We start from the raw sequence: 13,503 nt of genomic DNA, 5'->3' as shown, positions 1-13,503 counted from the left end.
TCTTCTTTTCTAGAGTGTCCATCTACACGACAAGACAAAGGAAATCATTCTTTTTTACAGCTCTCACTCTCTCTTTTATTTTTCACAAAAATATCACCGATATACATTTAAGGTGACAGCTTTTTTTCCTACAAAGGTGCAAAAACAGGTTCTGAGAATTGCAGATGAAACAAAAAGCTACCATTTTCTCAATTAACAAAACAAGTCACCTTGTGCCAGTAGAAAATATTCTAACCCCTTTCCTAACATTCACATAGCAGCAGCTTTCACTCATCAAAGGAGCTAGTCAGCTTCCTGGTGAGCAACTTATCACTGGGTGTTTCAATGCGATGACCTTTAAAATGAAGTGCAATGTTGCCCTCTGCTGCAAAAAAGTGGTCATGATTCAAACACATTGTATTACATACTTTATTTTTAGTTGCAGTTCAGACAATAAAAAATCACTTTTTCCTTCAGTTTGGACTGTTTCCTCCTATTCACACTCAACCAGATATTACAGTAAGATGGTTGGTGGTAAGTTACAAGGATGCAAGTTAATCTTATGTCAAAACATTCAGTGTTCCTAGGATGGTTCTCATGTTGGAATATTCCTCTTCTTCCAGCTTCTGCAGACTGGCAGTCACTTTGTCAGGCAGTATTCTGGTTTATCCAGAGATTTTCTATGGAGGCCAGGTCAGTGCTTGGGGTTCTTCATCATGTTCCCTGAACCATTCCTGAGTAGTTTTTGCAGTTTGGCATGGTGTATTGTCCTGCTGATGCACTCATGCAGCCCCATATCATCACACTCCTACTTCCGTGCCTCACTGCCAGGACTATGCATTCACTGTGGTAGTCCTGGTCAGGTTCACACCAAACATGCTGGACTCAACAAATGTATCTTGATCTCATCTGACTCCCAATATTCATCAGGCTTCTTTTTATGTTCTTTGGCAAGGTTTAGCTGACTAGTTTTGTGGCAAAGGGCAAGCAAGAGTTTGTTTTCTTGGGCACTATCGGCTGACGAAATGCACTGTCCTTCACGCTGTATGAGCTGTCACATAAGCTCTGATTTCCACTAATAACAGCTGTGCCAAACTGAAGGCACTTTTCAAAGCTAGACTGTGAAAATAGCTCACTGTCTGTGGTGTCATTTTAGGAAGACGACCACTGTAGCCCTGATTAGTGGTGCTATGGCTCCTTCTATACCTCCTGATTACTGCTGACACTGTTTCCACTGATTTTTAGCTGGTTACTGATCTTCTTGTGTCCTTTTACATCTTTGTGAAGTCTCACAATCAGTTTTTTCTGGAAATAATTTTCCATGTGGAGCCATGATGTAGATATGCAGATAGACACAGCCAATACAGTCCTAAACTGAAAAAGTTCTGGTGCTAATTGGAATTACAGGCCTATTCAGTTTTATTTTGAAAAATGAAAAATCACAGGTACTGGCCATGTTTCTTGCTATCAATAGGAAATTTGGTTGCACACAAAGTGTGTCTCTTGTCAATGTTGTGGTTTATTCAAGTAGTTTGTAAAAGTTACTTGTTGTGAGTTGGTTGGTGCTCATTATTTAAAAAATGGCAGCACTGAGTGTCAACCCTGAGCCATTACACAATGATGCTGTTGTCACTGGTCAGCATGTTGCAGAGTCAGGAATCTGTAACTTTTAGTTCCATGCAGCTCTCGTAAAACCGGGTTTACAGTGAGTGATTGTCTCTCTGCAGCGCACTGGGAATCTTGGTCATCATGATCACATTATTAGCCATCCCTCCCGAGGCCTTGGAGCTGTGCTGCATGCTAACGATGTCTCCGCTGGTCTGCTCAGGCTCTGCTCGACGGAAAAGATGCCTCATGGTGGCCTGAGGGCAGCAAGGGCAGCGAATAATTTAGTGAATCGATGAGTAAAAATAAAGTTGGATGAATGAGTGATGGATGGACAAATTATGGCTAGAGGGAAGGATGGATAGGTGGCAGAGAGGAATGAGGTTGGGACGGATGAGGATGAAGGAAATAACTTTAGTCTGACCTGGAAATTATTTGTGACGAAGCAGTAGACGACAGGATCCATGCAGCTGTTCAAACTGCTGAGGGTGACGGTTAAGTGGTAAACGATCACATGATGAGGCATTTCAGGGTAGAAGTACACAACCACCTGTAGCACAGAAACACAAGGCCAGCACTGATATGCAGTCACACTCAATAATTTTAACATTACAGTGAATAAAAAGTTTTAAATATATAAAAGCACAATGGGTCTTTTTGCCTTGTGACTCCTTAAAGCAAAGCAATACTTGTTGTTACAGATTATCATTTGAGTGTTGACATGTCAAAAATTTAATTTAGTTAAAAAGTGGTTTTCTGTCACAGATTGTTAAATTTGAAGCATTTTTGAAGAAAGTTGAAAGCATCCTAAGATTAATAAAAGAGAAAAGCATAATTTAAAGAAAACAAACAGAATCTTGGGTAAAAGATATATAGCATCCTCTACAAGTTTGTTAATAAGAGAATGAAACTGATATTTTTGATACTTTAGGTATCTGAATTTGAGATCCCAACAGAAGGACATTTTATGTGTTGCTATTTATATACAAATTGTATATATACAGACTTGAAGTGTCACAACTCTTGAAGTGTAAAATACTGATCATCTTCTTACAATGCAATGTTGGGAATATACAAATTTCATCTACTGGGAAAAAATGTTGTGATATTTATGTGGATGTAAATTTGACATGTACGACCTCTGTTCCTTACCAAACACACCCCCAACCTATGCATTGGTGCGATGGACAGATCCTTTTTGCATCACAGCCAATTGCTTTTAAGGTATTTTGTTAACTGCACAGGAGTTTTCTAATCATCAGTTAACCTTTCAACACCATTAGCTAACACAATGTAGCATTAGAACACAGCAGTGATGGTTGCTGGAAATGTTCCTCTGTACCCCTATGTAGATATTCCATTAAAAATCAACTGCTTCCAGCTAGAATAGTCATTTACCACTTTCACAATGTCCAGACTGTATTTCTGTTATCTTCATTGAAAAAATGTTTTTCTTTCAAAAATAAAGATATTTCTTAGTGACCTCAAACTTTTGAATGGTAGCGTATGTATTGGTGCAATCGATGGATCCTTTTTGCATCACAGCCAGTTGCTTATAAGGTGTTTTGTTCATGTGAACATCCAACTGCGTGCTTAAAAATTGCAGGGTTGTTACTGCATTAGCCTTAGCGAGAGTTGCGCTTTCTGAGTGGCCTTCTAGTGACTTTAAAAGTTACTTTAAAAAAGGTTAATCCGTGGATCTCAGATCAACCATGTTCGTTCATGTTATGCACTTGGCAGCAGCTTCTTCCAGCAGGACAATATGCCATGCCAAAAAAAAAACAAAAAAAAATCACTCAAGGAAAACAAGAAAGCCTAAAACTTTGGAGGGGCCTCCAAAGTCCCTAGATGCCAGTCTGATCAAGCATCTAAAGGAAGCCCCATCCACAGATGCCTCATAACACACAGGACCAAAAGGACCTGCTACTAAAGGACTTTACACATAAAACAAATCCTAATACTTGTTGCTCACTTACCTGTCTGACGTGGAAAGGTGTGAAGCAGACGGTGAAGATGATCAGTACAGTGGTCAGCAGCTGTACAGCCCTTCTTCTCCTCTCCCTGAGAAAATACAGATACAACCACCAGTATTACACTGCATTAGCTGTGTGCCTTCAGGGATTTTACTCATTCATTTTTATCAGCATTCTTGAACAGCACATTCTTATTTCAAATACTGTTTCAGTTTTGGGTTCTAAACACACCTGCTCTGCTGCATCAGTCGCCGGTCGGCCAAAGCCCACATGATGCGCAACGTAAAGACCACAATGATGACAAGTGGTAGAAAGAACTCAGTGATGGTGAGAAAGAGGAGCTTGGAGAGGCAGCAGCCTGTATGCTGGAAGGCAGTGGAGAGAAACGAGTAGGTGACCACGATGGCAAACAGCCAGACAGAGATGCAAACACATTTGGCCACACTGGAGTTCCTCCAACGCCGGGAGGCTTCAACCTGCGAGAACAAAAGAACACTCAGATTCCCTCTGCCTTTGAAGTGAGGATCTATCCAACATGTTCCAAAGGGAGAGTCTGGCTTCTCAGACGAAACTCACCTGCACTATGGCGAGGTAGCGGTCGACGCATATGCAGGTTAGAAACAAAATGCTGCAGTACATGTTGACGAAGTAGCTGAAGATGTGCAGGTAGGAGCAGGTGAGACAAGTTCCTCCGCTGTAGTAGAGCAGGATGCGAGTCGGCAGCGACAGACTGACCAGGAGGTCCGTCACCGCCAGGTTGATGGTGTAGATCACAGAGGTGGTCTTTTGCTTGGTGCGGAAACAGAAAACATAAAGTGCTACTATATTAAGCACCATGCCCACCTGGAAAACAGTAAGAGGGAAATTAGATAAGCATGGGTGATATTGCAAAAGAGCAGTGTTACGTCCCCGAGAACTAGGGGATGACACCAAACGGGCTCGTAAAAACTACTTACCAGGAAAATGAGAGAGTTTATGACCATGAGAGCCATCCACAGGCCATAGAAGTCGTTGTAGAGACCCTCGTCTAAATGTGCCAGCCTCTGGAGATATGCTTCCATCCCACTTGTGTTAGCTGGACTGGATACTACAGGCAGGAGGGGGAAGGACGTGTTGATGAAGAGCCACGACTCAGTGCTGTTGAAGTTCATCATAGTAGTGATGTTACACTGAAGAGCCGCGATAATGATGCTGATGAGGATTGAGAGGATGATGTTGAATCAGTGATGAAGTAGAATTTGTTGGACAAAATAACATAAAGGTTTCATTTGAATTAAAAAAAAAAATTCTGCTTTGCTTTCTCTTACTGTTTGAATACTACTTTAACCCATAGGTGTCAATTTAAAAAGGTTGCACAGAAGAACAAAGATGTTAGTCAAAAAACTGACATAAACAATTCTCTATATTAATATTATTGTCCACTTTTGCTAAGTAAAATTCTTAACCAACAGCAGCCCTGAGCATAGCTACCAAGTATTCATTAATTATCAGGTTTTTACCCTGTAAATGCCAATCTGTTTACATGATGAAACTGTCTTTTATGGAAAAAACATCAAAAAATGATATATTTTCCAAAGAGGAAAACTTTGACTATCACAGTCAATAATAAAATAATCAATAATTAGCAACAACATTAATTCTGATTATTATTTTTGTGCAGATTAAAAAAAATAAAACTTGCAATCAGGCACTTTAAGGCAAAAATATCCATATTATATATCAATGTTATTTTCCACTCTCACTGAGAAATTTTCATGACAAATATCAGCGATAATCTGATCAAAACTACAAAATATGATTTCATTATAAGGATTTTACAGCATTAAATGCTGCTTTGTTTGCAAAGTGCCACTGTTATTTAAATACACATATTAAAATATTTTAAGGAATATTAAAGCACTAAGGAGATTTATTTATTTATTTGTTTATTCAAAAACTGAATCAAAAAAATTGCCATATAAATTCTGTAAGTTAATATTAATTAAAATTTACTAACCAACTAATACCAGTACTAACCAATATCAGTCCTGATCATAATTAACTATCATAGCTTTATATTTATTATTTCCTATACAATAAATGCTGTTACATTTTTGTTTCTTTATTTGTGGGGATTATCAAAGTTTGTGCTATTAACAACAACATTGATTCTGCATTATTAATTCTTTATTTACAACTTGTTCAATACTTTTCTGGGTAATTAGGCTGTTTTCTATATTTGCACTGAGTATCTTTCCTCTTCACTCCTCTGACATCTACTCAGTCTGTCTGACCTCAGACTGATTGTTGCTGTTGGCACAGACACACTGACAAAACCACTTTAAACCAATATCTTATCTGTTTAGTCCAGCTATTTAAAACCTAACTGTATTTATTTATTGCTACAAAAATGCTCTCTGAGGGGGCAAAATTCCAACTGTAATTGGAAATAAGAAATGGCATATATTTAACCCTCTCACAAGGCACAACATGTACTTTATTGGGACCAATATGTGGCAAAAAAAACTGCATAAAGTGTGGTTTTGTCTGTCTTAAATAGCTCAGATCCCTTTTGTGCCTGGTTGAATCCGTCCTGATCTCAGAGCTGGATTGTTTATTTATCTCTAAGATGGTGTATTCTTCTAGTAATTGCAATAAACAGAGAGCAACTGGGAAAACTAGATGAAGTATGCTGGTGTGTGGAAAGAATTTTAGAGTGAAGTCAAGTCTTAAGAAGTGGAAACGTCCACTGATCATCCTAAATGCTACTTACACATGCAGATGACAACTGAAAATGTACTTTTTTTTTTTTTACTTTAAAGGAACCGAAAATACAGCATTTCATCTTTGGAGCTTTTTTCATATGTCAAACTTTTGTCCTTTGGTGATAATGTCCTACAATATGCAAACAAAATCCTGCAGTTGTGAGACTTTATAAAAATCAGTCACTCGAGTTAACTATGTGACCCTTTCCATATGGTGTTTTCAGCTGTGCAGAGGAAATTATGCAAACATGCAACAGAATCTACCAGGTGGGAGCATTAGACAGCAGAGAGCAGCCGCTGACAGTTAATATAAAGTATATTACTGCACGGCTTAATTGCAAAATGTAGAGAAACCTGAGAGATTAGATTAGAGAGTTAGATTGATTTGACTAGACTGAATAATTTAATTACAGATCTGAGAATTTATGTCGGAAAGCAACAGTAGAGTATGAAACACTCACAAGGGATCCACTGGCATTTAAAACAAACAGCCAAGTCACACGAGGTTAAATGTGGCATTTAATGTTTGTGGCTTCTCATTGAGCGTGAAACCAGAATTGTCTGGAGACTAACATGCTTCCGTATCCTTCCATGACAAATGCAGTTTAATTGCTCGTGTGAGCCCCAGACTGGAAAAGTTTAAGGAGCCTGGCATGTTGTGTTGCTCATCGCTCACAACTAATCTCTCAGCAAAATAATCAACCGGCTGATGAAAAAATACTCCAGCTAATGAGAATAACATGCTCAGCTGAGGGTGAGCCATGAAAAATGTGATTCATCTATATGAACAAGACCAGTCCGGCCGCAGAACATTAAGACCACAGAAGGAAATAAATGGGTGTTTTCACAGTAGCATCCCCCGATATTAGTCAGCTTATTGAAGCTAGTTCATCATCATTAACACCGCTAACGAGCGCTGTGAGCGTCGCTCTGAGGGAATAAACTATTTACTTCTTCTGTTATGAAAAAAAGTGCCAGTAACAAGTAATGGACTCCAGCGGTTGTCAGTGATGGTTTGTTGAGTTGAGGGAAAGTGAGACCCAACGTATCCTGAGCTAGCTGGTTGTGAGCTTTGCAAGGCTCTAGTGATGATCTGTCAGTGCAACCTGTTTGGCCCTGAGTATCTCAACAACTACTGGACGAATTAAGATGGATTTAATCGCGGTCCCCCCATAGGATTAACCCTAATGTCTTTGGTAATTTCCTCCACTGTCAAAACTCAGGTGACATTTGTGGTTTTAAGCAAAATGACTTGATAATAATTGGATTAAGTACCATGAAATTTCATTCATGCCTCCATCAGTGAATTATGTTGCCATTCATCCTCCAAAGTATTCAGTATACTCATTCCTGTGACATTCCAAATTGCATTCAGGTGCATCTTTATTGTTTTAACCAACCCTTGAGATGTGTCTAGAACTTCATTAGAATCCACCTGAGGAAAACTGAATTGACTAGTTACAGTTTAGAAATGGTGACACCTGTGTATACAAGGTGAACATTGAATATTAGAACAAAAATCAAGCCATAAAGTCTAAAAATTTTCCATTACAACACTGTGGCAAGGCACAGATCAGGGCAAGGGTACTAATTTCTTAAATGTTTCTAAGGAGCACTGCTGCCTGCAAAATTGAAGAGGTTTGGAACCACCAGGACTCTTTAGGAAGGTAACCAGGGGCCCAATAGTCTCTCACAGAGCTTCAGAACTCCTCTGCTGAGATGAAGAACCTACCAACAAGATGACCATCTCACTAGAACTCCATTAGTCAGGCCTTCATGGTAAAGCTATTAAACAAATGCCACTTTGAGTCAAAGACACACAACAGTACATGTATTGCAATTAAAGGACTAGAAGAGCATGAGGCATAAGCTTATCTTGAATGATCACACAAAATTTTAACCTTTTGGGGGAACCTTGAAGAATTATGTCTAACAAACAAATCATCTGGCTAACACCATCACTACAATGAAGCATGGTGGTGGCAGCATCATGCTATGGGGCGTTTTTCAGCAGCAGGAACTGGGAGACTTATCTAAACTGTAGATAAGTGAGCCAAAACATACAACCAAGTCAGCACTGGAGTAGCAGAAGGACTTCATTCTCCTTGAATGGGAAAGACCTTATAGAATCTTTGTAGAGAGGAATGAACTTGGAAGCTCACCAGTGCTTCAAATCCAATATGTTCTAGCTTGAGATGATCAGAGATAACAGGGGACTCCAGATGTCCCTTTCACAGTGATGTTTTCCAGTTCCTCCTGAGGGATCCCAAGATGTTTCCAGGATAGATGAGATATGTAATTGCTCCAGTCAGTTATGGGTGTCCTCCAGAAAATCTCCATAGGAAGGCACCCGGAAAGCATCCTAAACAGATACATGAGCCACCTCAGCTGGCTCCTTTTGACCCGAAGGAGCAGCAACTTCACTCCAAGCTCCTCTGGATGTCCGAGCTCCTCATCCTAGCTCTTAGACTGAGCCTCTATCCAGAGCTTATGAGCACAGACGAGGGTTGGGAGACAGATGAACTTTGCCTTCCAGTTCACCATGACAGTCAGACACAATGCCCAAATTACTGTTGATATTGTAGCAATCCATCTGTTTACCTCATGCATCATTTTTCCATTTTTGGTAACCAAGATCCCAAGATATCCTAAGTCCTTTACTTGAGACAGCAACCCAACCCCAAACTAGACCGATCATCCATTGGTTTTCAGCAGAGGATCATAGCCTCAGTCTTGGAGGTGCTGACTCTCACCATTGCAGTGGACCATAAAGGTCACATTTTATTAATTAAAGATCGCATTTATTATGAAGTGCTACAAACTATATACATCCAAAAGTACCGGAACCCAAGTTTGTGAAGCCTCTAATTTGAATCAACGCAGCTTTAATCTCATGCATCGCATTTTCTATCCTACTGTTGCTCTTCTGCCTCCAACATCAAAGACAGCAGTGATGCAACAGCTGTAAAGTGATACTGAGAGGAGACCAGAGGGCCCAGAGGCAGATCACAAATAACATTGTCCAAATAAATTCCAGCAGCGTGGGAGGACTGTCTGAAAGACAGAAATATACAGAAAGGGAGAGAGACAGGGTGGGATAGTGGTATACAGATCTCACGCTGTCCTGCATCGAATTATAGCTTCACAGAGGAGCCCTGGAGGCAAATGGAACATTTTGTGGCGGCTGTAGCTGTAATTTTAGAGATAGTTGTATTTGTACTTGCAACAAAAGTTACCCCGACTGGCCAACATATCACAAACGCATGTAAATATTTTACTTTGCCTGCCCGTAATGGTAAATTTTTGGAAATAAATACATAACAGCATAAAACACCAGTTTATCTAAAAATAATATGTTGTGATAGAGACTAATTATTACCCTGTTTTGAAGGTATTTGCCTTGAATTTTCACTTGTATGTTGTGATTAGCCTGATCTCCTACATGATACATAACTGTGAAACCAGATGGATGTCAGCTTACCCTATTGAGAAGACGTTGACCAGTCAAACAAGCAACTCTGGACTCAACAAATCTGCATCCTCAAGTCTTATTCCAAAGATCCTTCATCACTGTCCAAAGATGCTTCAGCTTTTCTTGACCTTTGCACGCTTTCATCCACTTTTCTGTCTTGATAGTTTAGCTTTTCAGATAGAATTTCATCTCTCTCTTCAGTGTGTCAGTCATTTTCTCTCCTCCTTGAATCTCCAGTCATGTCAGGCGCCGGCAACAATGAAAACACTCTTCTTCAAAACTGTTCATTAACAGATATCTTTGTCATTTCTGCCACTTTGTCAGGGGGTCCTCGGTTACTCAGGTTGTTGATTTCTCTCCAGATTTTTCAAACATCCTCAGATCTTTCTGTCTCCGTCAGTGTATCTGTCCTTTCCTTCTCTTGTCCTCTTTCTCCTCCTTTTAGCATCATTTTCAGTCTTAGACTCTTTTCCACTTCCCTCTCTCACACTAAATCTCCCCTCAGTCTGGTCCTCAGAGAGGAAGTCTTAGTGTGTGTTTACATTCAGCAGTGACACACACATGTGCAACACTGTGCACACACACACCAGTGTTAGAGCACGCATGCACAAATACACGCACACATGCAACATTTCAACCAGTAAATATGTAATAAAGTGCATGGGTCTAAAGAGTTCTTTTAGAAACCGTTAAATTTTGCCAGTAAAGTCGGGACTAAAAGGACGACTGTAAAACACAAATGATGAAGCGTCTGCGTGTTCCCTCACATACAATTTAGATGCGACTTCTTGACAGTGTGTCAGTTTTTTGTTGATGTTTCTTTTAATAATTTGTTTCATTAGTGTTTCAGCTTAGACAGACCTTTGAAAAATACTGCAAAAAACTGAAGTCAAGTAATTTCTAAGAAATATTACGTTAGATTTTACCTCCTTTAAGGCTCTAATTTCTTCTGTGGAGCATAGCAGGAAATGAGACAGGTACATACAGGTACTTTCAGAATAACACAGTAAAAGTACCTGAGGACGATGCTCTTGTGGCGCCATGAGAAAATCACGTCTTCCTTCAAAAGGGGACAGATTTCATCAATTCTACAAAGCACAGAAAAATGTAGTTTTTTTCATCCTGATACTTGGGGAAAAATGGGTAAAATTATCTTAATGGGAGGTAATTGCTTCTGTCAAGATGATTAAAGATGTAGTAGCCTATTCCAGTAAAAAACATGTATGATGGGAAATCAGAGACTAGATAGATAGTAAGACACTGAAAACAAAGGTAAGTTCAGGTACAATGAAACTACATAGACAAATGATTAAACAGAAGAAAAATTAATGTACAAAGTTTAACAATGTGTGAAAATGATACCCAACAAGTGTGTGTGTGTTGCATATATTACATTAAACCAAAGTGTTTGTGTTAGTGCTGCAAGATGTTCTTATGTGTTTGTGTTTTTGTCAAACATGAGAAATAAATGACAAGCAAAACATGCACACCCCATACAAAATGGATAAAAATCAGTGGCTGTAGAATATAGACATACATGTTTCTTTTCAACCATGAATTAGGAGCTATTGTATGCTTTGCTTGTGTTTAACCCATGAATCTAAATACACACATACCTGACTAAAAGTGGCATTCAAGCGTGCAGCTCTTTATAACTAGTCTCTGGTCCAGGCCTCCATCCATCTCGCAGAATGAGGCAGGTTTGTGTCTACTGGTTTCCTGTCTGGAGGATCATCATCACTCACGGCGTGTCAGCGTTCCTCGGAAAGATCCGGCATAACGGATGTCAGGAGAAGACTCATGGCTCAAGCTGTTACTGAGGACCAGCTCGGAGAGAAGGTGCAGGACGGGAACAGAAAAGGAAAGAAAAACAATGAGGGGGGAGGAGAAAAACTTAAAGACAGAGACAAAGATGGAGTGACTGCATTATATTTGCCTGGTATAAAATTGACAAATGGACAATTACACGACATGTATTTGCGAGCGTTCAGGTACAGAGACAGCGTATTGATTCAGTCCAAGCAGGGAATCTGGTCGGCTTTGCTGATGCCAGTGTGAATATTGATGACAGATGAGAAATGACTTGAGGTTTCTGCACTTTTTTACTCATTCTCTCTGTTCTCGGATGGTTTATTTGTCAGGAATGAGCAGGATGGATGGAGGATTATGGCTGTTCTGAAGAATGAGCTCACTTTTTTGGTGCTGCTGGTTGGTTTCCCTCAGTTTGATGGGAATTATAAGGAGGGGATGTGCCAAATTTGATTACTTGTGCAAATAAATATGTGTATTCCTGTAAAGATGCAAGTGGAAAATGTGACTGAATTGTTCACAATACTCTTGTAAGTACACAATAAAAATTATGCTGAGAATGCTGTCAGTAGATCAGCAAACTGTTAAAAAAAAAAAAAAAAAACTAGCTTTGCTTTTACTTTGGATCAAGTCCTTTTTTCCAGATAAATGAGACTGATGGAGAACATCTAGCTTTCACAGTGAGCTGATTGTCTGTATAGCCTCGCATATCTTCCAAAGTCATGTCTCCTGTCACCTCTAATCCCCAGTGATGATTGTTTAACCAGATGTCACCTTCACAGAGCACTGTACTGTACACACCGGCCTCCAGAAACTCTGTGATTTGCCCCAGACTTGCTGTTTAATTCACTGTCAACTTGACAAAATGCAGGTTCACAGGCCTGTACTCACACCTCTGGATGACACTTCTATAAGCACACACTCACAATGTGACATAGTTTTGTGGCCTTGGATAAGATCCCCTTTAATATAGTGGTAAAATGATTTTTTTTTTTTGTCATTGTCTTAGGTTTAGTATTTTGCTGGTAGATATCACTGACAAAACACAAGACAATAATTTGAAGTGACTATATGTAGCCAGTACAGAGATGTAATTTTCAAACACTTTTTTAGGCTTTGATGGTGATATTCTTTTTTTTTTTTTTTTTTTTTTTTTTACTGGGGAGGGTTGTAGATTAATGTATTATTGATATTAACCCTAATTGTATGCTTTTTAAAAAGTTATTTGTGTAACAAGCCTACTGTTTAATACTGCAGTTGTGTGGTTGGCAACCAGAAAGCATTGAAAGGGGGGGCACCATGACAAAGACTTCTGTTGTGCTTAATGACCACAAGCCAGAGCACATTTATGAAATTGAACTGTTATTAGCTACAACAACAACCCTAAACTGTAATGACATTCGTTATCATTCAAAAGTTTGGGGTCACCCAGTCAATTCCATGTTTTCCATGAAAACTCACACTTTTATTCATGTGCTAACATAACTGCACAAGGGTTTTCTAATCATCAGTTAGCCTTTCAACACCATTAGCTAACACAATGTAGCATTAGAACACAGGAGTGATGGTTGCTGGAAATGTTCCTCTGTACCTCTATGTAGATATTCCATTAAAAATCAGCTGTTTCCAGTTAGAATAGTCATTTACCACATCAACAATGTCTATACTGGATTTATGATTAGTTTAATGTTATCTTCATTGAAAAAAACTGCTTTTATTTAAAAAATAAGGACATTTCTAAGTGATCCCAAACTTTTGAATGGTAGAGTATGTGCCAGCTGCATTTGTGATCAATATAAGGTGCCCATTTTGTATGTAAACAAAGGATTGTGCTTATGTTAGTGTAGGTAACAATCAGTGAAAATTTCCCTTGATCAACCCAGTTACTAGGGATGTACTGTCTGTCTTTCATTGGTGTGAT

The 13,503-nt window shown here is 39.2% G+C and overlaps 1 protein-coding gene across 5 annotated transcripts; it reads right to left on the bottom strand.

The window, feature by feature from the left end:
• Nucleotides 1-392: 392 nt before the first annotated feature.
• On the bottom strand, nucleotides 393-13,463 carry gpr20 (G protein-coupled receptor 20). Of its 5 annotated transcripts, none has more exons than XM_023277159.3 (8): nucleotides 11,390-13,463; nucleotides 10,790-10,861; nucleotides 4,514-4,748; nucleotides 4,134-4,400; nucleotides 3,789-4,033; nucleotides 3,561-3,645; nucleotides 2,009-2,134; nucleotides 393-1,841 (listed from the first exon to the last, which is right to left on the bottom strand). In XM_023277159.3, exons 1-8 carry the CDS (start codon nucleotides 11,404-11,406, stop codon nucleotides 1,680-1,682), a joined length of 1,209 nt encoding a protein of 402 aa, XP_023132927.2. In that variant the 5' UTR covers nucleotides 11,407-13,463; the 3' UTR covers nucleotides 393-1,679. The 5 variants fall into 5 exon arrangements, with proteins under 5 accessions (XP_023132927.2, XP_035807288.2, XP_035807289.2 ...); XM_035951395.2 differs by having other exon boundaries at nucleotides 10,790-10,833; XM_035951396.2 differs by having other exon boundaries at nucleotides 4,514-4,644; nucleotides 10,790-10,833.
• Between the last annotated feature and the right edge of the window lie 40 nt (nucleotides 13,464-13,503).

The sequence above is a fragment of the Amphiprion ocellaris genome, chromosome 9, assembly GCF_022539595.1.
Source record: "Amphiprion ocellaris isolate individual 3 ecotype Okinawa chromosome 9, ASM2253959v1, whole genome shotgun sequence".
In the NCBI taxonomy this organism is placed as follows: domain Eukaryota; kingdom Metazoa; phylum Chordata; class Actinopteri; family Pomacentridae; genus Amphiprion; species Amphiprion ocellaris.
This window is presented reverse-complemented; position numbering and strand designations above follow the sequence as displayed.